The 26,038-nt window shown below is 43.1% G+C and overlaps 2 protein-coding genes across 2 annotated transcripts; one reads left to right on the top strand and one right to left on the bottom strand.

Annotated features, from left to right (window-relative positions):
- Positions 1 to 499: 499 nt before the first annotated feature.
- On the bottom strand, positions 500 to 1,901 carry LOC147602595 (xyloglucan endotransglucosylase protein 7-like). Its single transcript, XM_086797842.1, has 4 exons — positions 1,556 to 1,901; positions 1,351 to 1,451; positions 1,048 to 1,241; positions 500 to 962 (listed from the first exon to the last, which is right to left on the bottom strand). The coding sequence occupies exons 1-4, from the start codon at positions 1,773 to 1,775 to the stop codon at positions 575 to 577; spliced, it is 903 nt and encodes a 300-aa protein (XP_086653968.1). The 5' UTR covers positions 1,776 to 1,901; the 3' UTR covers positions 500 to 574.
- A 94-nt stretch (positions 1,902 to 1,995) lies between these two features.
- Positions 1,996 to 3,787, top strand: LOC147602594 (xyloglucan endotransglucosylase protein 7-like). The gene is made up of 4 exons (XM_086797841.1): positions 1,996 to 2,641; positions 2,746 to 2,846; positions 2,954 to 3,147; positions 3,239 to 3,787. Exons 1-4 carry the CDS (start codon positions 2,422 to 2,424, stop codon positions 3,624 to 3,626), a joined length of 903 nt encoding a protein of 300 aa, XP_086653967.1. The 5' UTR covers positions 1,996 to 2,421; the 3' UTR covers positions 3,627 to 3,787.
- The last annotated feature ends 22,251 nt before the right edge of the window (positions 3,788 to 26,038 follow it).

Genomic DNA, 26,038 nt, shown 5'->3' with positions numbered 1-26,038 from the left:
GGTTTCCAGGGCTTTGATGCCCTCTGAAGGCTTCTAGTTTCAGTTCTTCTTAACTTTCTCTAGAAGGTTTCCAGGGCTTTCATGCCCTCTGAAGGCTTCTAGTTTCAGTACTGGATGCGAGTACGCTTGTCACCTGCAAATCTCTGGGGATTGACTGATCTTCTGATGTGAGTCTTCACATACGAATTTCAGCAGTGTGACTGCGGTACCATTCCCACCCATGCTATTGTGAACTCGGCCAAGTGGCGGCAAGTTTATGTGGCCAAGCCATACTGTTGCCCCTCACTCATCCAAGCTCACCTGAGGGCTCCCAAATGTACTGCAAGACAAGGTGGGCTTAAACGTGGAGCTTTCTGTTAAAGGGCCGAGGGAAATCTCAGAACTAAGTAGCAGTGTTCGGATAAAAGAAATTTCCCATCAAGTTGGAAACGTTAATATCGCAGAGGTGCATGTCAAACTTGTGATTGCACCGGTGCACACCAGCAGCAATTGATTGACAGGAAAAAGAATTAGTTTTATTACATTCTTGGATAAAACAATGTCTAATGTACACGCGGAAGAGACTGCAGTGGAGCTAGAACTCCCTAGTGCATTCTGCAGGGGCAACGGGATAGCGGGCATGGTCCGTGCAGTAGTTGTAAGTCATGAATTTCTTTTTCACCCATTGCAGCTTAGCCATGTCGAAGGAGTTTGAGCCGGAGGCTCCGCTGACATGGTTGGAGGCGCCGCCCATGCAGGCGGCGGCGGACTTGGTCGCCACGCAGGCGTTCGCTCGGAAGTTGCGGTAGGTGGCTACAAAGGGAGCGTGTGCCCAGTTGATCTTCACGAGGCCCCCGCGAGTGGCCCAGCTGTCGCCATTCCAAATACTCGAGAAGACGCGCATGGGCTGTTTGCTCAGATACGGTACCCCCGCCGCCGCGTTGTTGGAGAAGACGCGGATGGGCACGCCGTCCACCAGGAACCTGTCAAAGATGATACAAAGCAGGAGGAGATAAGCATATGATAAAAGAGGTTGCAAAAGCCACCATCGATGGACTTACTACTTACAGGATGCGCTGCTTAGACCAGGAGACGGAGTAGGTGTGGAAGTCGGCGGTGGGGTCGAACCAGAGGAAGATGCGTTGCTCCCGCCCGCCCACGCCGTTGGAGAAAACGTTGGTCTGAAGCGCATAAGGCTGCCCCGAGGCATTGCCCAAAAACTCGAAGTCCAGCTCGTCGTGCTTGGAGGTCTCCGAGGACAGCTGCAGTGTGTAAAGATATAGCATCAGTGAAGGAATGAAAGATAAATCACGTTGATATGTACAATGTTGTTGTTGCGACGCAATGTATGATGGGCCGGCACACACTTACGTAGTAGGCCGTGACGGTGCCCGCCGAGTCGCCTGGCACGAGCTTGATTTGCATGTCGATGTTCCCAAAAAGATAGCTGTCCTTCGAAGCAAAGCCCGAGCCTGCATTTGCCACGCACATATAATACGGGAAGAACCAGTTAGGAAGAGAGGGGCGTAAAGCAGCTGCTGCTGATGATGAGCGCCCGCGGCCGGCGGGGCATTACCTGTGGATTGGTCGAGAACCAACTGGAGCGCCTCGCCGGCGGCCCCGAGGAACTTAACATTCGATGGCGCCCACGAGACCACGAAATTGTCGTTGAAGCTTGGCGCTGTGGCAGCCGCAGCAGCGCTGGGCCCGATCAAATTATGAGAGCAAAGGAGCAAGATGCCAAGACATGAGAGAGCACGGCTATAACAAGAGCAGAGGCACCTCGTAGACTTCATGGTGTCCAATCACAGAAATAGCGCTTCTCAGCTGTAATTATACGGTAGTTTCGAAACAAGTTGATATATATTTGTTTGTACGTTGCAGAGTGGAGTGGGTGCTCTTAGATGACAGAATTTAGCTGCGTCTACAGTCCCCCCCGTTTGAAATCCGCGTTGGTTCTCGACTCACTCCTTCCTTCCTTGCGCTACATAATTAATGATGGCAAGGCCGCGCCGTCGAACATTCCCGTTATTGCATAAATAAGTATGCAATATTCTCACCAGCATCTTTTTTTACAGCTGCTACCGCTGCCAACATGGATCACCGTTGCTGCGTTGGCCATATCCCATCGCCATCTCTTCTCCTTTAAGGGGTGTGCGTGGCGTGATATGAAACGTCGCGGAAAGAGAGGTTCACCAGCTGGTGCCTCCCAAGCAAAAAGTATGGGCCACGGACGGAAGCTGCTGATGACTCCTCATCTTAAGCACGTATATAATGTCGAATGTATTCCTCACAACAGCTCTAGTAGACGCACTCTCCTAGCTAAATTCTATCATCTAACAGCAGCCACTCCACTCTGCAACGTACAAACAAATATATCAACTTGTTTCGAAACTACCGTATAATTAGAGCTGAGAAGCGCTATTTCTGTGATTGGACACCATGAAGTCTACGAGGTGCCTCTGCTCTTGTTATAGCCGTGCTCTCTCATGTCTTGGCATCTTGCTCCTTTGCTCTCATAATTTGATCGGGCCCAGCGCTGCTGCGGCTGCCACAGCGCCAAGCTTCAACGACAATTTTGTGGTCTCGTGGGCGCCATCGAATGTTAAGTTCCTCGGGGCCGCCGGAGAGGCGCTCCAGTTGGTTCTCGACCAATCCACAGGTAATGCCCCGCCGGCCGCGGGCGCTCATCATCAGCAGCAGCAGCTTTACGCCCCTCTCTTCCTAACTGGTTCTTCCCGTATTATATGTGCGTGGCAAATGCAGGCTCGGGCTTTGCTTCGAAGGACAGCTATCTTTTTGGGAACATCGACATGCAAATCAAGCTCGTGCCAGGCGACTCGGCGGGCACCGTCACGGCCTACTACGTAAGTGTGTGCCGGCCCATCATACATTGCGTCGCAACAACAACATTGTCGCTGGCTACATATCAACGTTCATTCCTTCACTGATGCTATATCTTTACACACTGCAGCTGTCCTCGGAGACCGCCAAGCACGACGAGCTGGACTTCGAGTTTTTGGGCAATGCCTCCGGGCAGCCTTATGCGCTTCAGACCAACGTTTTCTCCAACGGCGTGGGCGGGCGGGAGCAACGCATCTTCCTCTGGTTCGACCCCACCGCCGACTTCCACACCTACTCCGTCTCCTGGTCTAAGCAGCGCATCCTGTAAGTAGTAAGTCCATCGATGGTGGCTTTTGCAACCTCTTTTATCATATGCTATTGCTTATCTCCTCCTGCTTTGTATCATCTTTGACAGGTTCCTGGTGGACGGCGTGCCCATCCGCGTCTTCTCCAACAACGCGGCGGCGGGGGTACCGTATCTGAACAAACAGCCCATGCGCGTCTTCTCGAGTATTTGGAATGGCGACAGCTGGGCCACTCGCGGGGGCCTCGTGAAGATCAACTGGGCACACGCTCCCTTTGTAGCCACCTACCGCAACTTCCGAGCGAACGCCTGCGTGGCGACCAAGTCCGCCGCCGCCTGCATGGGCGGCGCCTCCAACCATGTCAGCGGAGCCTCCGGCTCAAACTCCTTCGACATGGCTAAGCTGCAATGGGTGAAAAAGAAATTCATGACTTACAACTACTGCACGGACCATGCCCGCTATCCCGTTGCCCCTGCAGAATGCACTAGGGAGTTCTAGCTCCACTGCAGTCTCTTCCGCGTGTACATTAGACATTGTTTTATCCAAGAATGTAATAAAACTAATTCTTTTTCCTCTCAATTTGTGCACCGGTGCAATCACAAGTTTGACATGCACCTCTGCGATATTAACGTTCCCAACTTGATGGGAAATTTCTTTTATCCGAACACTGCTACTTAGTTCTGAGATTTCCCTCGGCCCTTTAACAGAAAGCTCCGGCACGTTTAAGCCCACCTTGTCTTGCAGTACATAAACTTGCCGCCACTTGGCCGAGTTCACAATAGCATGGGTGGGAATGGTACCGCAGTCACACTGCTGAAATTCGTATGTGAAGACTCACATCAGAAGATCAGTCAATCCCCAGAGATTTGCAGGTGACAAGCGTACTCGCATGCAGTACTGAAACTAGAAGCCTTCAGAGGGCATGAAAGCCCTGGAAACCTTCTAGAGAAAGTTAAGAACTGAAACTAGAAGCCTTCAGAGGGCATCAAAGCCCTGGAAACCTTATAGAGAAAGTAGAAAACAGAACTGAAAAAAAGAGGACCACTGTTTTCAAGATTTTATACACAAACAGACATAATTAGTTCATTTTTGAAGGTCGAGTTAGTTTATGGCCCTCTAAATTAAGGTTAGGGTAGGCCCTCATATTTCAGCGGTGCTCGCATCATCACGCGATTTAATGATATGCTTATTTACCCCACGTCCTTAATTGTTCTTCCAAACTAATTCCAATCACCAAGTCCTTATTGTTAAGTCTACCGGTGAGACAATGGCCCAATAAATTTGGGCCATGCAAAGGAAATCCTAACATAACAGACGATTTATAGTGTACTATACTAGTGAGAAATCCCAAGATACTTATGGCCCTTAAACAAAACTACAAAATCACCTAGATCAGCTGCTTTTGTGTAAACGTATTGCTTTCTTAACGAATTGAACATGTCATCTAGAATCTAGAATTGCTTTTGCACGAGCAAGAACCTTACCTTACCTTACCAAGGGAGAGAGAGAGAGAGAGAGAGAGAGAGAGAGAGATATTTAAGTGTTGGGTCGTGAAAAATTGGGAGAGCTATCGCGGATCATAACAAAGCGCTAAATCCATGTTTAAGGAATAAAAGAAGCGAGAGACCTAGTATGCCACTTACACCACCCATGTGGCTATTACGTCATCGAGAATATATCAAGAAGCTTTATCTATTTTCACCTTCTTTCTTCAGTGTACATTCATTAAAATTTAACAACCTTTGAACAAATAGACAATACAAGTGCATATGCATTTTTGGGAGAATCCTTGCCTGGAGTCACTATCCTTGGATTTAAGGAGAATGACTTGTTTCCTCTCACTCACACAATATGTCTATGCAAATGCACCCACCCATGTGGCTATTATGTCACCAAGCTTACATCATTGCTGACATCAAGGATTTTTACATATTTTCACTTCTTTCATTTATTAATATCTAAACAACCTTTGAACAAATATAATAGACCTATCATTACAAGAGATGGGACTAAAAAATCTCCAAATGTTGGGTGTAGTTTTGTTGCTATATGTGTTGCTACGGGCTCACTACTATATTCGTTGCTATGTTCACTACACCGCAATGGAACAACGGCACAAAAGTGAAAATAGCATCAATTTTTTGGGATTTTGTTTTTCAAACAAAGAATGGGGCAACTTAGGGACTCACACTCTCACAATCTACCCCTAGTTTTTTTTTAAATACTAGAGATTTGATAGAGGCCATTGTTTAAAATTAGACAAGTGAGCATAAACTAAAAGTTATACTATTTGAGTATAAATAAAAAGTTATATTACAGAGAATGCTTGCAAAGCATTTGATTCATTCTGTACTCAAGACTCTAAGAAATGTATAAGCTTAAATATAACTAGACAAAGCCATGTAAATACATCTGCTCACTACATCGATCATCATCTTCATCATGGTTGCCATCATTATCCTATATACACCATGTAAAATCAAATTAGCACAATTATAATGACTTAAAAAACAAGTAGCTTCAAGCATGCTCTCACAAAAAAAAAATAGCACCTTCTTTTTGTAAGCTTTTTATGGCTCACCCTAACCCTCCTTGAAACACATCCAAAAAGAGCTTACTTGGTGAACCGCAACTGTCATGAGGATCTTTCCAATGGCCGAGCTCATAACCCTTGAGGTCTCCAAGCTCTACAACTCCTTGTTGAGAAGCAATTCCCCGTGTCTCCCACGAGCATTGTCACACCACCGCGTTGCACTACGGGTCCTCGTCCCTCCTCTCACCTCACTTCACTCATACACACTCACTAGCATGCATTAGGATGACAGATTAGAAAGAGGATTAGCAAGAGCAAAACTCAATTGCACAATGGGAGTGTATCTTGTATTATTAGAGATATTCACTTATATACATGGCCATAAGTGTTCACACTCACTTAAACTATGGCGGCTGACCGGACACTTTAGGCTCATAAGAGGCCTAATGCTATTACAATGACCACTGTCATAATATATCCATGAAGTACATCATTAGGACTTCATCCTATCTTGCTACGACACGCTCTTGAAGCGAGAATTGCCATAAATACTCCGTCACACCATTACAGGCGCCCATCCAAGTTGTAGCTTTGGACACTATTGCTTCATATCTTGAATGTACAACCCTTTGGTGTATATCTACCATGACTCCTTGATGTAAGATAATGGCGGTAGATCTTGTTAATCCTAGAATTGGATTAACATTCCCCCCTTCCTAATGACGTTCACGTCCACGTGATCGCGTTGAAGACCTTTGTGTGGGGAGAATGAACAAGCTTGTCGATGGCGTTGATGCTGAATGACGTTCAATGGTCTTTGTTCCTCCAGAGGAAATAAGAAAAGCTAGTTAATGAATGAAGAGGTTAGTGGTGTATTGGGAACTCCTAACGGGGTGGGGGGCTTTTACGAATGATTGCATTTTAATAATTGTGTGAGCTCCCTTTTTTTTTCTTTTTCTTTTTTCTTTTTGGCCCACTTTGTTTTTAGCAATCATCGGCAAAGTTACATGTGATTTTTGTTAGTGGGGACACTAAGAGATGTTAATAATGGGAGAGAAGAGAGAGAAGGATCTGGAGGAACGTAGACTTAATCATCAAAATGAGATGGTGATTCTCAATTCCTCATTTGATTCATTGAAGCGACTTTCATCATTTGAAGTAATTGGCTTGTGATGATGTCCCTTTGTGTGGTAGGATTCTTGTTAAATGTTGTTGAGTAGGACCTGATCCTGTCTTCTTCTGCCCATGTGCTTTTTATGTTTTTATGCATAATTAAGTACTCTTAGAAGCAGATTTTCATGAAGTACAAGAATTGAGTCATATAGACTCTTATTGAACTACTGTCTGTTGAAGTAGCCACTTGTTGGTGAGGATTGAAAGAACTACGTCGACTTGCGAGGCTAATATAAATATCTTCACTAGGGATTGAAAATCATTGAGTTGTGAAGATTGTGGCATCATTTGGAGAGGTTTATAATTTAAAGGAAAATTCCAGGTGATGGGTTGTACCATTGACTAGGCTTCGCCGACTATGGCCCCCCATCCAGAGATGTACCTAGAAGTTATTGATGGTGAGGCTTTGGTGCAATTGTTCTTCAACGCTGCATGAGTACGCAGTTCACCAACATTAAGGTTTAGATGAGGAACACCTTGTAGCATGATCACCTTCTAGCATGTTGTCATCTAAATGTATTGCTTCTTTACTTACAACATTGATCGAATGTTTCTGGATTGGATATAATGATTAAGTTGTGTAAGCCGTTATTCTTCAAGCCCATCATGAAACATCTCCTCAATTGAACATCGTTTAATTTTTTCCATGACTCACAACGTGAGTCCAAGAGTTTTATCCAAAGGATAAAGCCTTTAATGGATTCATTTGGTTGGCGCTCAATTGAATAGAGTTCTGTTACTACACTCCATCGATCACCTTGTCTGGAAAAGCCATGTATACAGGCTGATTTCAAGGTTTTGAAGTTGGTCGTAATCACCGGCATCAATGTGATGAACCATCGACTAGCTTTTCCCTCTAAGCATAAGTTCAACGCATGTACCTTAGTGGGGCAGTTGGGGTTTCCAAAGGCTTCACATCTCTGTTCAAACATTTGAATGAACTATAGGTGAATTCGTTGGGGTTGAAGTTGGTGGTGAGGTTTTCTTCACATTGTTTGATTTAGGCAACCATATGATGGAATTACCATCATAGTATCTTTGTTGTTGATGTACATGCACAGGCACCCATCTTTGAGATGAACACTATAAATTGGTGCCGATGTGCTTGGTGTTGAGGCTTTCTTCTTTGTGCAAGCGTAGGGGACTTTGTGATGCGCTTGGGGACCTAAGCTTTGGTATTTCTTTGGTAGACCCTTATGCTCGCAGCAATCTTTTTGGTATCCACACTTGTTGCATTGGTGGAGTTCTTTGAGGAACTCGCATAGGCTCTTGTGGACGGTGTTGTGGAGTACTCTTCTTCTTTCTTGGCTTTTGAGTGCTTCGTTGAGGAAGAGTTTTTGACTGTCGAGGAACCCAAATCTGATTGGCACCTTCATAGTAGCCTTGAGCTGCAAGTAGCTGCTTCTCCACCCATATTTTGCTACTATTAAGATATCGATTGTGGGAATCTTGGTGGAGTTTTCTTTTGGGGTGATGTGGAAGGTTTGGGGCCAACCTGGACTTTGGTTGGCACTGGCGTTGCAAGTTTGAGACTCATTGGCATTGTTGATGAGGTTAGAGTCTCTCGTGGAGTGGCTGTCGATGACGAGGCCTTTGAGCATGTGGTTGTCTCCATTGTTAAGGTTTGTCGATGAAAATGCATAGGCTCCGGGGGTCTTTGCTTTGAGTTCCCTGTTAGAGATAGATGGTTGGGCTCTGGGAACTTCTTCAAGAATAGCTATTGATTGCGAGGTTTTGGCATCGAACTTCGTAGGTGAGGATGGGGTTGAAGGAGTAGAGGCTTTATTCGAGTTGGTTATTGATGCAGATTGTAGGTCATTGTGTAGAGGGGCTTTTGTTGGAAGAGGCTTGTATCCTTTTGCGTTCAGCATCATAGATATCCATTAAAGTTGGATTCTCTCCCTGGCAGTATGGTATTGTCAACTTTTTATCGTTGACCATCATGATGACTCTATCGCTAGCAAAGCACAGTGGTGCTTGGGCAGCAACAGTCCATTTATGCCCCAAGATTAAATCTACTTCCAACACATACTCAACCACAAAAAACTTGCAAGTGAGGGGGTTAGTTTCAATATACATTGTATGTTCAAAGTACCCCAGACATGGCATGTTCAACTATTGTGTAGTAAAGGTAATCCTTTCAGAATGTGCCATGAGTGTTGGTTGACCTAACAAGTCCCATAGCTCGAGGGTCATGAGATTGTGTTCTCGTGTTGGATAAAGCTGTGCTTGAGCTCTGTGGTGATTCTATTTGCAATTTTCAATCCAACCAGAATCCTAGGGACTTTTTTAGTAAGATATGTTGGAAGTTCCAGCTCCTGCAAGGTTTCTTCCTCCTCCTGTAATAACAATTGTACATTGCATATGTAGGAGTGTTCAAGAAGGTGATTGTTTACGTGGATTCATCTAGTGAATACAACGATTCACTTATCCAAGGTCCGCCAAATGATGACATCATACTCAAGGGAATCTAGGGTAACATGAAATGTAGATTCCATATCGCCATCGATTGTTTGAGTACTGTATCTAAAGTAACCTGGAACTTCAATGTTTTGTTCATTGGTTCCTTTTGTAAGACTATTGCTTGTAGGGATGAGTTGAGGTTGTCCCAATGACACCCAAGTGTCTATTGTCACTCATGATGTTATCACTTGCTCGTCAAGGGCTAATCAATACGCGTTTGTGCTAAACATCATTGCCTGTAGGGAAATCCAACCATACCATGATAGAATCTTCCAAAGGAACCATGGGTGTTTTGATTATTGTTTTAGCTTTAGATCCTGTGTCTGTTTCATATTCCCATTCACTTTCATCCTCTGTTTGGGTCTCAGCTTTTTCAAGAATACCCAATGTGTACAATGGCACACTTGGCCCTCTGACAATTCTTAATGAGGGCTGTTTGGAAACTTGCGAATCCTGGCATTCCTGTTTTATGTAGTTCGTTATGTCCTTATATAACTCAGGTTGAGCCAAGTGTTGATGTGATGCTAGCTTTATGAGAGAAGGGCATTCCTCCAAATGAGGTTTTGAGAGACTGTTTTAATCTTGTAAGAGAATTATCAAATTCCTCACGTGCTTTCTCAAGCCTATACTAATTCGTACAATCTGTCTCAAATGACTCTTCTGTAGAGAGTATGTCTTTCTCTTGAAAGGGAAAGCAGTACTCTTCTAGGCTTTAAATCTTGGTTACTATTTTAGGTTTGGCATTATGAGGCTCAATCACAACCGGTGACCCTGTAAGACATTCAACCAAGCTAAGCATGCTCTCTTGAGCTTGCTTTTTGTATCATTATTATCCATTTGGGGTGGTTGGGTGGGTTCTATTTTCTTGCTTGGTCTATGTGGTGCATTGAGCGAAGAGTAAGAACTTGTTTCATCCTCACTTAGTGATGCACTAAAACTTGTTTCATTCTCTGACTTTCTTTAGTTTGTTAATTTTTCATTATTTTTACCCATGTGACGAGATCGAATTGCATCATGTATAGCTTTTTTCTCTTTCGTGTTTATGTCCCCTTTTGGGTCTTTGTCCTCTGCAGGCTCCTTTTCCCTGTCTTTTAAATCGACCTTGGTTTCGACAATTTGTCGTCTTTTGTTTTTCTTGGGTTTAGAAGGTTTTGTTTTCTCTTTTGGGTTCTGTTTGAAAACATGTTCTTCTACCCATGTTGAGGCATTGTCTTTTATGTTCTTTTTGACTGTTTGTCGTACCTTGGCTTGTAAAGCGTGTAAGCGTGCACAGGAGTCGCAGCGGCACTGCTTATGGGATTGCCCACAGGCACAGCAGGTCTGGCAGCGCGCTCTCAGGATGGTTTTTGCAGGCTCACCAGGTGAGATGCTGGTGACGTGGGGTGCGGTGGCTTGGGCCACGGACAGCGGCCCGGCCCTTGGATATGAGGACGTCCCTGGCAGTGCGACCATCCAGGTCTCTGACAGGGTGATGGCGGTGGTTCCGACGCCAGACTTCTCTTCGGCAGCCCCTCAGGAGGGGGTCGGCCACAGATGGGAGTTGATCAGCAGCATGACGGCTTGGCACATTTGGAGAGCCCGATGCAAGGAGGCCATTGACCGCCAGGCGACTCCACCGACGGAGGTCATACAGGCCCTCTGGGTGGACATCACCTTGGGGAAACTCAGGGCGACTCGGATCGCATGAGAGGGCGCCGCAAGGCTTTCCTCCGCACTTGGCAGCCTGGCCCTTTCCTCACCGCGAGGGGCGAGGATGTCACTTGGCACTACAGGCCTCCAGTTTGGCTTTTCTCACCTCCCACATGTACTACTAGGTAGCCCCCCCCAGAGAGCGGCCAGCCATGGGGGTGGAGCTCAGGAGTTCACTGTGTTTTTATCCCTCCTTGCGAGGTGAGCTTTGTAGCCTTATGGCGTTCTCTCATTAACTAATAGAAGGATCTTTTTTCTAGAAAAAAAAAAGCGTATAAGCAAATTCAAGGGCCCCGTGGGACAATTGCCCATTTTGTACACTTAAGATGTTAAGAGTTGTACTTTGTGGGACAAGTTACATTGAAGAAACCTGTCTTGGGCAATCTTGGAACATGTGATCAATGCCACATCGTTCACACATTGGTTCGTAAGGTGTCAAGATGGGCATGGAAGTATTCCAAACTGTGCAGTCTGCCACCTTGTGAGATCCACGACAATAGAAACACTGAAGTGTCCGATTAACTGCTTCTTGAGTGTTTCGGTTTGGTGTACGGGAGATGGAGGTTTTGAGTCCATTGTGGATGAAGTTGGACACTTTTTAGTATCATGGTCAAAGGTTTTACAATATATGCAGTATAGAAGGACATGTGCCTTGTATACACAATGAGGATTGGGATGGTCGTAGTGATTGCATTTGATACAAGGCATTTTGCTCGTCACTTTTATAGGCATTAAGGATGTCTGGTTTTGAAGGTTTTAATCCTCTCTTATAGATGTCTGATGTGATGTTTTAAGCAAGGCTGCATAAAATTATGAGAATGTCAATTCCGAGATCGATCTTTCTTTTGCCATTGCTTCACTTGGTTTAGATGAGGAACACCTTGTAGCATGATCACCTTCTAGCATGTTGTCATCTAAATGTATTGCTTCTTTACTTACAACATTGATCGAATGTTTCTGGATTGGATATAATGATTAAGTTGTGTAAGCCGTTATTCTTCAAGCCCATCATGAAACATCTCCTCAATTGAACATCGTTTAATTTTTTCCATGACTCACAACGTGAGTCCAAGAGTTTTATCCAAAGGATAAAGCCTTTAATGGATTCATTTGGTTGGCGCTCAATTGAATAGAGTTCTGTTACTACACTCCATCGATCACCTTGTCTGCAAAAGCCATGTATACAGGCTGATTTCAAGGTTTTGAAGTTGGTCGTAATCACCGGCATCAATGTGATGAACCATCGACTAGCTTTTCCCTCTAAGCATAAGTTCAACGCATGTACCTTAGTGGGGCAGTTGGGGTTTCCAAAGGCTTCACATCTCTGTTCGAACATTTGAATGAACTATAGGTGAATTTGTTGGGGTTGAACTGATTGAGTCATAATTGATTCAATCAGAATTGATTGTGATTCAGTCAAAATTGATTTTGATTCAGTCAACACTGATTTTGTTAGAATTGATTCTGATTCCGTAAGAATTGATTCAATGAGCACTGATTCAGTCATAATTGATTCAGTCAACACGAGCACTGATTTAGTCAGAATTAATTCGGTCAAAATTGATTCAGTGAGCACTGATTCAGCATTGATTCCGGGTCAAAATTGATTCAGGGTATCATAAGATTGGTCTCATCGAGCGATTTACAGTGGGACCAATGAAGTCAGAGAGCTTGGAGAGATGGTAGAGGACCTGGCTAACCATCTATAGGCCACCCGCCCCCACTACTCCATTCACCATCCCAGTGAATGATGAGAGAAGTAGATATACTTGTTCCTCTTGCAAGCTTGTCCCCTAGGCAAAGCATCTGACAAGACAACTCCGAGGCATGAACTCATTCCTGAGGGACAATTCGTTTGGTGCTACCTCCAAGTAAAGCATCCACCAAGACAACCCAACTATTAAAAGATCACAACTCTTTGGCACAACCTCCTACTAAAAGATCACAACTCTTTGGCACAACCTCCTGGGAAAAAGATGTAGCGAGATAACCTAGGCATACATAGAAAACAAAAAGCAATGGGTGAAGATGATCACACCCGGCCTTGAGCACCGTGAGGGAGGGATGGCTATCTAGGGTCCCGAACTATACAATATAAAGGCGAGGGAGTGGGGAATTTGCTTGAACAGTTGTAAAAAATATGAGGAATGGGGATGGGGCTGCTTATCGATGGAGAGGATGCACGTGCAAGATATCGCCAGAGTCAGAAGAGCTGAGAAAGGCAAGAGTCCCAGAAACAAGAATTTGAGCAAAAGCCCATGCTTAGTGAAGCCACCGCCAAATGTCTCAAAGAACTTGCTCTCGAAATCGTTGTATGGGCAGAGCCGTAAAGATGCCATGCACCACTAGTGTTACCAATGTCCTCCAAGTCGAAGTAAATGCTCTTGTGGAACAACGGGGGACACACGGGAGGAGGTGGGGAGCCTCTGGCCGAGAATGTTGCTGGAGCTGCCAGGTGTCTGGCCAAGAATGCCAACGATACGCAGTTGTGTGCAGCGCACGCAAAGAAAGAGAGAGAGAGATGGAGAGCGTGTTGATTTCGTCTAAGTCCGAAGCCCACCAACGAAATCACATCAGGTAATTAGAGTAGGTTTGATTTGTCTAATTAGAGTTAACTGAGGCGTTGTCCTCCTCCAACCACGTATCGCCCCTCCCTCCCTTCCTTCCTTCCCATAAAGAACATCCACATATCGTCCCTCCCTCCTTTTCTTCCTTCCCATAAAGAAGATGGGGAAGGTGCTACTATTGGGGCGGGAGAGAGCGATGGTTATTGTCAACTATGGGAGGTGCTCGACGTATGTAGTAGGAAATGGATGTTGTCAAGTATGGGAGGTGCTCGACGTATGCACAGTAGACGATGGTTGTATTAATAGGCCAGTGGCCATATATCCCTATCCGCACAAGCTCATCGTCGAGTCACTTACGATGAGAAGAGTGGCTATATATCGCCATCAGCACAAGGTCATCTCTGTCTCGGAGTGACTCTGATAATGACTTACGACGACTAAGTCTCATCCTCCTCTGAGCTCTCTACATGATGAGAGGCATAAGTATCTCCTCAACCTTCACCCTTTTCTATGATGGGGATAGTAAGGGTTGTTATTAAGAAATCATTGCCACATGATGGGGATAGTAAGGGCTATTACTCTCCGCGGTGTGTCTCCTTTGCAGGGTACCACCAACAATACGAGGAAAGTTCCTTCATCCTTTTGATCCAAATTAAAGGATGGAAAGATTGTCAAGTGGAGAAACTGACGAAGGACTTTCATACAATATTCAAAAAGGGAGAACATTAGATGCGCATGTCATTAGAGAAGCACCTGCAGTTTGTAATGAGTCTCATATGTTTTGTGTTAGCACATAAGTGTCAAGGGCCTTGGGATTAAACTTTTTAGTGACAATCGTTGAGTTCCCTAGGTTCTCATGTAAAGGATTCTAGAAAATAGAGAGAGAAAATTTGACATATGTCCCATGCAAGCATATTTACATCGAGGTGCTTGGCTTGGATCCTGTGGCACAAGAGTTCATGCACCAAGCTTTGCGCTCACTAAGGTGGACTTTGCCTTTTTTTATTTCATACATTATTGACACCCTATGGTGGTACGAGGGGGTCCTTTATTTTCTTTTGTGTACTTTTAGTCTATATTTATGCTCTATATCTATATTTTATGTAGAATGCATGCTCTATTATGCAAGCATAGAGCATAGATATGCTTTTTCTATAGATAAATAGAGCTTGAAAGCTCTATTTATGCATACATAGACCCTATGTAAGATCTATGTGTGCATATACTCTATGTATGCAAGCATAAAGCATACATATGCTCTCTTGTATGCATAAATAAAGCTATGTATAAGCCTAATGCTTAGTATTTACGCATATGCTTATGTATAAAGGCTCCATACATAAGCCTATTCTTAAAGCCTTTATGCATAACCGTTAACCTTTAATGTCTAGGTAATAAGAAGTAAGGTTTAGGCATAATGCATAAGAGCTTTAAGCTCTCATGCATAAGAGCCTCTTATCGTTGTGCTTAAGATCTTATTCATAAGAGCTTGAAATGCTTAAGCACAATGCAAAATATTGCAATGCTTTTATGCATTGTGCTTAAGAGCTTCAAGCTCTTATGCATAAGAAGCTCTTGAGCTCTTATGCATTGTGCTTAAGAGTTTCAAGCCTTATGCATAAAGGATAATGCATAAGAGCTCAATATATAAGCTCTTATGCATTGTGCTTTAAGATATTAATGCATAAGAGCTCAAGGAATAAGAGCTTTACGCTCTTGAGCCCTTATGCATTGTACTTAAGGATAAAGTTTATGAATATCTATTAAAGAGCTCTTTAAAGACATATGTATATGTATTAAGCATAAATATTTATTGCATAAAGACATATATATAAAGGTTATGCATATATATTAAGCTTAGGCATAAAACGTAAGCATATGTATTAATGTTATGCATAAAGCTTTATGCATATGTATAAAGCTTATGTCCTTTAATGGTTTCCTAATGGTACCCCTTTTCCAATGCAAGATATGGTTTCTTGCTCTCATTTCATTGACGTAGCTAGGGTGGAGAGTGTTAAGATTTTAGTGATCTAGCATCCACTAACATTAAACCTTAGTGATAAAACTATGTGCGCCTTAGGAATAGAGTTCCTAAGGATACAAACTCACCAATTACCATGGTTACTCTCTAGGTAGGCATGGTGAGTACTTCCCCTAATCAGGAGTCACTTTTAGGTGAGTTAGGTGAGATATTCTAGGGGAGATGGAGGTGATTTAGGATTCTAGGTGCCTCCTTCTTGAAGATCTATATAAGTGTGTTCTCTACATTCATTTGTGTGCAAGAGAGGAGACTATGATATAGCTTTGTGCTAAACACCATTTTTTGGTACTATACTTGGTGGTTACTTTGTGGGCAAAAGGCTTCTCTCTATTTCATTGTGTTAATCATGTTTTTTTATCATTTATCATTTCCGTTTATGATGTTTATTACTTAATCATTTACATTCTTAGTGCATCTATTTCACTCTAGGTCATTAGCATTGTGTATGATCAAGTATGGGATTGTTTATGCTTAAGCTATTCCTCAATCTAGGTGATTAACATCATTAGTATTGCAATCCCATCTATTTTCTAACATGGTATCAGCGCCTCCCTTCTTGGTAGATTTCTCTATGTGAGAAGTATGTGGGTTCATATGAGTGATTTGTTCACAACCAATTCTCATATCATTAAGTGGCAAATTGGTGAGAGAGTTATGTGAGGCTTAAATTTGTTGCATTTGAGTTTTGATTCTTGTTTCTTAGAGTGGCACTTTGAAGCACCAAGAAGGCCAACATTCTTAACCTCTTAGAGTGAGCATCATCTTTGTGAGCATTTCTTAGTGATGTACTTGTTTTGCTATGCTTGTGTAAGTGGCATGCATAATATTAAGAGAGGGAAGAGCATTTCCTCATCTTCATCTTGGGTACACAAGAGAGTGAGAGGAGAGAAGCATTTCCTCATCTTCATCTTGGGTACACAAGAGAGTGAGAGGAGAGAAGCATTCTATGTGAGAGATCTCTATGTGAGAGGGAGCCAAGAATTAAAGTATTGAGAGAGAAGGATAAAGAGACAATCTTGAAGTGGAGATCCTTCTCAAAGCCATAGCAATGATGGCACTGCAAATCATTTGTTTGCCATGAAGCATGTTGTTGGATCAATGATGACAAATGCTGAGAATGATGATACTTGGTATATGGATTCTGGAGCATCAAACCATATAACATGTCATGGTGAATGGTTTGAGCATACGAAGCCTATGGATGTAAAAGGCTATGTGGAAACATGTGATGATACCCAGCATGCCATTACACATGTTGGAAGTGTACCATTGGTCATGCACAATGGTCAAACAAAATCTATGTCAGATGTATTGTACGTGCCTTCTATCACAAAGAGCTTGGCCTCAGTTGGTCAAATGGTGGAACAGACTTAATCATCAAAATGAGATGGTGATTCTCAATTCCTCATTTGATTCATTGAAGCGACTTTCATCATTTGAAGTAATTGGCTTGTGATGATGTCCCTTTGTGTGGCAGGATTCTTGTCAAATGTTGTTGAGTAGGACCTGATCCTGTCTTCTTCTGCCCATGTGCTTTTTATGTTTTTATGCATAATTAAGTACTCTTAGAAGCAGATTTTCATGAAGTACAAGAATTGAGTCATATAGACTCTTATTGAACTACTGTCTGTTGAAGTAGCCACTTGTTGGTGAGGATTGAAAGAACTACGTCGACTTGCGAGGCTAATATAAATATCTTCACTAGGGATTGAAAATCATTGAGTTGTGAAGATTGTGGCATCATTTGGAGAGGTTTATAATTTAAAGGAAAATTCCAGGTGATGGGTTGTACCATTGACTAGGCTTCGCCGACTATGGCCCCCCATCCAGAGATGTACCTAGAAGTTATTGATGGTGAGGCTTTGGTGCAAATGTTCTCCAATGCTGCATGAGTACGCAGTTCACCAACATTAAGGTTTAGATGAGGAACACCTTGTAGCATGATCACCTTCTAGCATGTTGTCATCTAAATGTATTGCTTCTTTACTTACAACATTGATCGAATGTTTCTGGATTCGATATAATGATTAAGTTGTGTAAGCCGTTATTCTTCAAGCCCATCATGAAACATCTCCTCAATTGAACATCGTTTAATTTTTTCCATGACTCACAACGTGAGTCCAAGAGTTTTATCCAAAGGATAAAGCCTTTAATGGATTCATTTGGTTGGCGCTCAATTGAATAGAGTTCTGTTACTACACTCCGTCGATCACCTTGTCTGCAAAAGCCATGTATACAGGCTGATTTCAAGGTTTTGAAGTTGGTCGTAATCACCGGCATCAATGTGATGAACCATCGACTAGCTTTTCCCTCTAAGCATAAGTTCAACGCATGTACCTTAGTGGGGCAGTTGGGGTTTCCAAAGGCTTCACATCTCTGTTCAAACATTTGAATGAACTATAGGTGAATTCGTTGGGGTTGAAGTTGGTGGTGAGGTTTTCTTCACATTGTTTGATTTAGGCAACCATATGATGGAATTACCATCATAGTATCTTTGTTGTTGATGTACATGCACAGGCACCCATCTTTGAGATGAACACTATAAATTGGTGCCGATGTGCTTGGTGTTGAGGCTTTCTTCTTTATGCAAGCATAGGGGACTTTGTGATGCGCTTGGGGACCTAAGCTTTGGTATTTCTTTGGTAGACCCTTATGCTCGCAGCAATCTTTTTGGTATCCACACTTGTTGCATTGGTGGAGTTCTTTGAGGAACTCGCATAGGCTCTTGTGGACGGTGTTGTGGAGTACTCTTCTTCTTTCTTGGCTTTTGAGTGCTTCGTTGAGGAAGAGTTTTTGACTGTCGAGGAACCCAAATCTGATTGGCACCTTCATAGTAGCCTTGAGTTGCAAGTAGCTGCTTCTCCACCCATATTTTGCTACTATTAAGATATCGATTGTGGGAATCTTGGTGGAGTTTTCTTTTGGGGTGATGTGGAAGGTTTGGGGCCAACCTGGACTTTGGTTGGCACTGGCGTTGCAAGTTTGAGACTCATTGGCATTGTTGATGAGGTTAGAGTCTCTCGTGGAGTGGCTGTCGATGACGAGGCCTTTGAGCATGTGGTTGTCTCCATTGTTAAGGTTTGTCGATGAAAATGCATAGGCTCCGGGGGTCTTTGCTTTGAGTTCCCTGTTAGAGATAGATGGTTGGGCTCTGGGAACTTCTTCAAGAATAGCTATTGATTGCGAGGTTTTGGCATCGAACTTCGTAGGTGAGGATGGGGTTGAAGGAGTAGAGGCTTTATTCGAGTTGGTTATTGATGCAGATTGTAGGTCATTGTGTAGAGGGGCTTTTGTTGGAAGAGGCTTGTATCCTTTTGCGTTCAGTATCATAGATATCCATTAAAGTTGGATTCTCTTCCTGGCAGTATGGTATTGTCAACTTTTTATCGTTGACCATCATGATGACTCTATCGCTAGCAAAGCACAGTGGTGCTTGGGCAGCAACAGTCCATTTATGCCCCAAGATTAAATCTACTTCCAACACATACTCAACCACAAAAAACTTGCAAGTGAGGGGGTTAGTTTCAATATACATTGTATGTTCAAAGTACCCCAGACATGGCATGTTCAACTATTGTGTAGTAAAGGTAATCCTTTCAGAATGTGCCATGAGTGTTGGTTGACCTAACAAGTCCCATAGCTCGAGGGTCATGAGATTGTGTTCTCGTGTTGGATAAAGCTGTGCTTGAGCTCTGTGGTGATTCTATTTGCAATTTTCAATCCAACCAGAATCCTAGGGACTTTTTTAGTAAGATATGTTGGAAGTTCCAGCTCCTGCAAGGTTTCTTCCTCCTCCTGTAATAACAATTGTACATTGCATATGTAGGAGTGTTCAAGAAGGTGATTGTTTACGTGGATTCATCTAGTGAATACAACGATTCACTTATCCAAGGTCCGCCAAATGATGACATCATACTGAAGGGAATCTAGGGTAACATGAAATGTAGATTCCATATCGCCATCGATTGTTTGAGTACTGTATCTAAAGTAACCTGGAACTTCAATGTTTTGTTCATTGGTTCCTTTTGTAAGACTATTGCTTGTAGGGATGAGTTGAGGTTGTCCCAATGACTCCCAAGTGTCTATTGTCACTCATGATGTTATGACTTGCTCGTCAAGGGCTAATCAATACGCGTTTGCGCTAAACATCATTGCCTGTAGGGAAATCCAACCATACCATGATAGAATCTTCCAAAGGAACCATGGGTGTTTCGATTATTGTTTCAGCTTTAGATCCTGTGTCTGTTTCATATTCCCATTCACTTTCATCCTCTGTTTGGGTCTCAGCTTTTTCAAGAATACCCAATGTGTACAATGGCACACTTGGCCCTCTGACAATTCTTAATGAGGGCTGTTTGGAAACTTGCGAATCCTGGCATTCCTGTTTTATGTAGTTCGTTATGTCCTTATATAACTCAGGTTGAGCCAAGTGTTGATGTGATGCTAGCTTTATGAGAGAAGGGCATTCCTCCAAATGAGGTTTTGAGAGACTGTTTTAATCTTGTAAGAGAATTATCAAATTCCTCACGTGCTTTCTCAAGCCTATACTAATTCGTACAATCTGTCTCAAATGACTCTTCTGTAGAGAGTATGTCTTTCTCTTGAAAGGGAAAGCAGTACTCTTCTAGGCTTTAAATCTTGGTTACTATTTTAGGTTTGGCATTATGAGGCTCAATCACAACCGGTGACCCTGTAAGACATTCAACCAAGCTAAGCATGCTCTCTTGAGCTTGCTTTTTGCATCATTATTATCCATTTGGGGTGGTTGGGTGGGTTCTATTTTCTTGCTTGGTCTATGTGGTGCATTGAGCGAAGAGTAAGAACTTGTTTCATCCTCACTTAGTGATGCACTAAAACTTGTTTCATTCTCTGACTTTCTTTAGTTTGTTAATTTTTCATTATTTTTACCCATGTGACGAGATCGAATTTTCTTTTGGTTTTTGTGTCTTGTGTCGCATGTATGGGTGTTCTGTTTTGCGTGGTGGTCTTTGAGGTAGATGCTTCTGCATCATGTATAGCTTTTTTCTCTTTCGTGTTTATGTCCCCTTTTGGGTCTTTGTCCTCTGCAGGCTCCTTTTCCCTGTCTTTTAATTCGACCTTGGTTTCGACAATTTGTCGTCTTTTGTTTTTCTTGGGTTTAGAAGGTTTTGTTTTCTCTTTTGGGTTCTGTTTGAAAACATGTTCTTCTACCCATGTTGAGGCATTGTCTTTTATGTTCTTTTTGACTGTTTGTCGTACCTTGGCTTGTAAAGCGTGTAAGCGTGCACAGGAGTCGTAGCGGCACTGCTTATGGGATTGCCCACAGGCACAGCAGGTCTGGCAGCGCGCTCTCAGGATGGTTTTTGCAGGCTCACCAGGTGAGATGCTGGTGACGTGGGGTGCGGTGGCTTGGGCCATGGACAGCGGCCCGGCCCTTGGATATGAGGACGTCCCTGGCAGTGCGACCATCCAGGTCTCTGACAGGGTGATGGCGGTGGTTCCGACGCCAGACTTCTCTTCGGCAGCCCCTCAGGAGGGGGTCGGCCACAGATGGGAGTTGATCAGCAGCATGACGGCTTGGCACATTTGGAGAGCCCGATGCAGGGAGGCCATTGACTGCCAGGCGACTCCACCGACGGAGGTCATACAGGCCCTCTGGGTGGACATCACCTTGGGGAAACTCAGGGCGACTCGGATCGCATGAGAGGGCGTCGCAAGGCTTTCCTCCGCACTTGGCAGCCTGGCCCTTTCCTCACCGCGAGGGGCGAGGATGTCACTTGGCACTACAGGCCTCCAGTTTGGCTTTTCTCACCTCCCACATGTACTACTAGGTAGCCCCCCCCAGAGAGCGGCCAGCCATGGGGGTGGAGCTCAGGAGTTCACTGTGTTTTTATCCCTCCTTGCGAGGTGAGCTTTGTAGCCTTATGGCGTTCTCTCATTAACTAATAGAAGGATCTTTTTTCTGGAAAAAAAAAAGCGTATAAGCAAATTCAAGGGCCCCGTGGGACAATTGCCCATTTTGTACACTTAAGATGTTAAGAGTTGTACTTTGTGGGACAAGTTACATTGAAGAAACCTGTCTTGGGCAATCTTGGAACATGTGATCAATGCCACATCGTTCACACATTGGTTCGTAAGGTGTCAAGATGGGCATGGAAGTATTCCAAACTGTGCAGTCTGCCACCTTGTGAGATCCACGACAATAGAAACACTGAAGTGTCCGATTAACTGCTTCTTGAGTGTTTCGGTTTGGTGTACGGGAGATGGAGGTTTTGAGTCCATTGTGGATGAAGTTGGACACTTTTTAGTATCATGGTCAAAGGTTTTACAATATATGCAGTATAGAAGGACATGTGCCTTGTATACACAATGAGGATTGGGATGGTCGTAGTGATTGCATTTGATACAAGGCATTTTGCTCGTCACTTTTATAGGCATTAAGGATGTCTGGTTTTGAAGGTTTTAATCCTCTCTTATAGATGTCTGATGTGATGTTTTAAGCAAGGCTGCATAAAATTATGAGAATGTCAATTCCGAGATCGATCTTTCTTTTGCCATTGCTTCACTTGGTTTAGATGAGGAACACCTTGTAGCATGATCACCTTCTAGCATGTTGTCATCTAAATGTATTGCTTCTTTACTTACAACATTGATCGAATGTTTCTGGATTGGATATAATGATTAAGTTGTGTAAGCCGTTATTCTTCAAGCCCATCATGAAACATCTCCTCAATTGAACATCGTTTAATTTTTTCCATGACTCACAACGTGAGTCCAAGAGTTTTATCCAAAGGATAAAGCCTTTAATGGATTCATTTGGTTGGCGCTCAATTGAATAGAGTTCTGTTACTACACTCCATCGATCACCTTGTCTGCAAAAGCCATGTATACAGGCTCATTTCAAGGTTTTGAAGTTGGTCGTAATCACCGGCATCAATGTGATGAACCATCGACTAGCTTTTCCCTCTAAGCATAAGTTCAACGCATGTACCTTAGTGGGGCAGTTGGGGTTTCCAAAGGCTTCACATCTCTGTTCGAACATTTGAATGAACTATAGGTGAATTTGTTGGGGTTGAACTGATTGAGTCATAATTGATTCAATCAGAATTGATTGTGATTCAGTCAAAATTGATTTTGATTCAGTCAACACTGATTTTGTTAGAATTGATTCTGATTCAGTGAGAATTGATTCAATGAGCACTGATTCAGTCATAATTGATTCAGTCAACACGAGCACTGATTTAGTCAGAATTAATTCGGTCAAAATTGATTCAGTGAGCACTGATTCAGCATTGATTCCGGGTCAAAATTGATTCAGGGTATCATAAGATTGGTCTCATCGAGCGATTTACAGTGGGACCAATGAAGTCAGAGAGCTTGGAGAGATGGTAGAGGACCTGGCTAACCATCTATAGGCCACCCGCCCCCACTACTCCATTCACCATCCCAGTGAATGATGAGAGAAGTAGATATACTTGTTCCTCTTGCAAGCTTGTCCCCTAGGCAAAGCATCTGACAAGACAACTCCGAGGCATGAACTCATTCCTGAGGGACAATTCGTTTGGTGCTACCTCCAAGTAAAGCATCCACCAAGACAACCCAACTATTAAAAGATCACAACTCTTTGGCACAACCTCCTACTAAAAGATCACAACTCTTTGGCACAACCTCCTGGGAAAAAGATGTAGCGAGATAACCTAGGCATACATAGAAAACAAAAAGCAATGGGTGAAGATGATCACACCCGGCCTTGAGCACCGTGAGGGAGGGATGGCTATCTAGGGTCCCGAACTATACAATATAAAGGCGAGGGAGTGGGGAATTTGCTTGAACAGTTGTAAAAAATATGAGGAATGGGGATGGGGCTGCTTATCGATGGAGAGGATGCACGTGCAAGATATCGCCAGAGTCAGAAGAGCTGAGAAAGGCAAGAGTCCCAGAAACAAGAATTTGAGCAAAAGCCCATGCTTAGTGAAGCCACCGCCAAATGTCTCAAAGAACTTGCTCTCGAAATCGTTGTATGGGCAGAGCCGTAAAGATGCCATGCACCACTAGTGTTACCAATGTCCTCCAAGTCGAAGTAAATGCTCTTGTGGAACAACGGGGGACACACGGGAGGAGGTGGGGAGCCTCTGGCCGAGAATGTTGCTGGAGCTGCCAGGTGTCTGGCCAAGAATGCCAACGATACGCAGTTGTGTGCAGCGCACGCAAAGAAAGAGAGAGAGAGATGGAGAGCGTGTTGATTTCGTCTAAGTCCGAAGCCCACCAACGAAATCACATCAGGTAATTAGAGTAGGTTTGATTTGTCTAATTAGAGTTAACTGAGGCGTTGTCCTCCTCCAACCACGTATCGCCCCTCCCTCCCTTCCTTCCTTCCCATAAAGAACATCCACATATCGTCCCTCCCTCCTTTTCTTCCTTCCCATAAAGAAGATGGGGAAGGTGCTACTATTGGGGCGGGAGAGAGCGATGGTTATTGTCAACTATGGGAGGTGCTCGACGTATGTAGTAGGAAATGGATGTTGTCAAGTATGGGAGGTGCTCGACGTATGCACAGTAGACGATGGTTGTATTAATAGGCCAGTGGCCATATATCCCTATCCGCACAAGCTCATCGTCGAGTCACTTACGATGAGAAGAGTGGCTATATATCGCCATCAGCACAAGGTCATCTCTGTCTCGGAGTGACTCTGATAATGACTTACGACGACTAAGTCTCATCCTCCTCTGAGCTCTCTACATGATGAGAGGCATAAGTATCTCCTCAACCTTCACCCTTTTCTATGATGGGGATAGTAAGGGTTGTTATTAAGAAATCATTGCCACATGATGGGGATAGTAAGGGCTATTACTCTCCGCGGTGTGTCTCCTTTGCAGGGTACCACCAACAATACGAGGAAAGTTCCTTCATCCTTTTGATCCAAATTAAAGGATGGAAAGATTGTCAAGTGGAGAAACTGACGAAGGACTTTCATACAATATTCAAAAAGGGAGAACATTAGATGCGCATGTCATTAGAGAAGCACCTGCAGTTTGTAATGAGTCTCATATGTTTTGTGTTAGCACATAAGTGTCAAGGGCCTTGGGATTAAACTTTTTAGTGACAATCGTTGAGTTCCCTAGGTTCTCATGTAAAGGATTCTAGAAAACAGAGAGAGAAAATTTGACATATGTCCCATGCAAGCATATTTACATCGAGGTGCTTGGCTTGGATCCTGTGGCACAAGAGTTCATGCACCAAGCTTTGCGCTCACTAAGGTGGACTTTGCCTTTTTTTATTTCATACATTATTGACACCCTATGGTGGTACGAGGGGGTCCTTTATTTTCTTTTGTATACTTTTAGTCTATATTTATGCTCTATATCTATATTTTATGTAGAATGCATGCTCTATTATGCAAGCATAGAGCATAGATATGCTTTTTCTATAGATCAATAGAGCTTGAAAGCTCTATTTATGCATACATAGACCCTATGTATGATCTATGTGTGCATATACTCTATGTATGCAAGCATAAAGCATACATATGCTCTCTTGTATGCATAAATAAAGCTATGTATAAGCCTAATGCTTAGTATTTACGCATATGCTTATGTATAAAGGCTCCATACATAAGCCTATTCTTAAAGCCTTTATGCATAACCGTTAACCTTTAATGTCTAGGTAATAAGAAGTAAGGTTTAGGCATAATGCATAAGAGCTTTAAGCTCTCATGCATAAGAGCCTCTTATGCGTTGTGCTTAAGATCTTATTCATAAGAGCTTGAAATGCTTAAGCACAATGCAAAATATTGCAATGCTTTTATGCATTGTGCTTAAGAGCTTCAAGCTCTTATGCATAAGAAGCTCTTGAGCTCTTATGCATTGTGCTTAAGAGTTTCAAGCCTTATGCATAAAGGATAATGCATAAGAGCTCAATATATAAGCTCTTATGCATTGTGCTTTAAGATATTAATGCATAAGAGCTCAAGGAATAAGAGCTTTACGCTCTTGAGCCCTTATGCATTGTACTTAAGGATAAAGTTTATGAATATCTATTAAAGAGCTCTTTAAAGACATATGTATATGTATTAAGCATAAATATTTATTGCATAAAGACATATATATAAAGGTTATGCATATATATTAAGCTTAGGCATAAAACGTAAGCATATGTATTAAGGTTATGCATAAAGCTTTATGCATATGTATAAAGCTTATGTCCTTTAATGGTTTCCTAATGGTACCCCTTTTCCAATGCAAGATATGGTTTCTTGCTCTCATTTCATTGATGTAGCTAGGGTGGAGAGTGTTAAGATTTTACTGATCTAGCATCCACTAACATTAAACCTTAGTGATAAAACTATGTGCGCCTTAGGAATAGAGTTCCTAAGGATACAAACTCGCCAATTACCATGGTTACTCTCTAGGTAGGCATGGTGAGTACTTCCCCTAATCAGGAGTCACTTTTAGGTGAGTTAGG

Source organism: Cibotium barometz, unplaced genomic scaffold (genome assembly GCF_041138505.1).
Source record: "Cibotium barometz isolate CiBa-2024 unplaced genomic scaffold, ASM4113850v1 ctg419, whole genome shotgun sequence".
NCBI lineage: Eukaryota > Viridiplantae > Streptophyta > Polypodiopsida > Cyatheales > Cibotiaceae > Cibotium > Cibotium barometz.
Note: the sequence above shows the minus strand (reverse complement) of the source record. Positions and strands in the feature narration are given on the sequence as shown.

What these genes read in the sequence shown, in the direction of transcription:
- LOC147602594 (XM_086797841.1), top strand. Translation starts at nt 2,422, where the DNA reads ATGAAGTCTACGAGGTGCCTCTGCTCTTGTTATAGCCGTGCTCTCTCA. An exon ending in GGTTCTCGACCAATCCACAG is followed by an intron (nt 2,642 to 2,745) that starts GTAATGCCCCGC and finishes TGGCAAATGCAG; the next exon opens with GCTCGGGCTTTGCTTCGAAG. An exon ending in GCACCGTCACGGCCTACTAC is followed by an intron (nt 2,847 to 2,953) that starts GTAAGTGTGTGC and finishes TACACACTGCAG; the next exon opens with CTGTCCTCGGAGACCGCCAA.
- LOC147602595 (XM_086797842.1), bottom strand. Translation starts at nt 1,775, where the DNA reads ATGAAGTCTACGAGGTGCCTCTGCTCTTGTTATAGCCGTGCTCTCTCA. An exon ending in GCACCGTCACGGCCTACTAC is followed by an intron (nt 1,242 to 1,350) that starts GTAAGTGTGTGC and finishes TACACACTGCAG; the next exon opens with CTGTCCTCGGAGACCTCCAA. An exon ending in TGGTCTAAGCAGCGCATCCT is followed by an intron (nt 963 to 1,047) that starts GTAAGTAGTAAG and finishes CATCTTTGACAG; the next exon opens with GTTCCTGGTGGACGGCGTGC.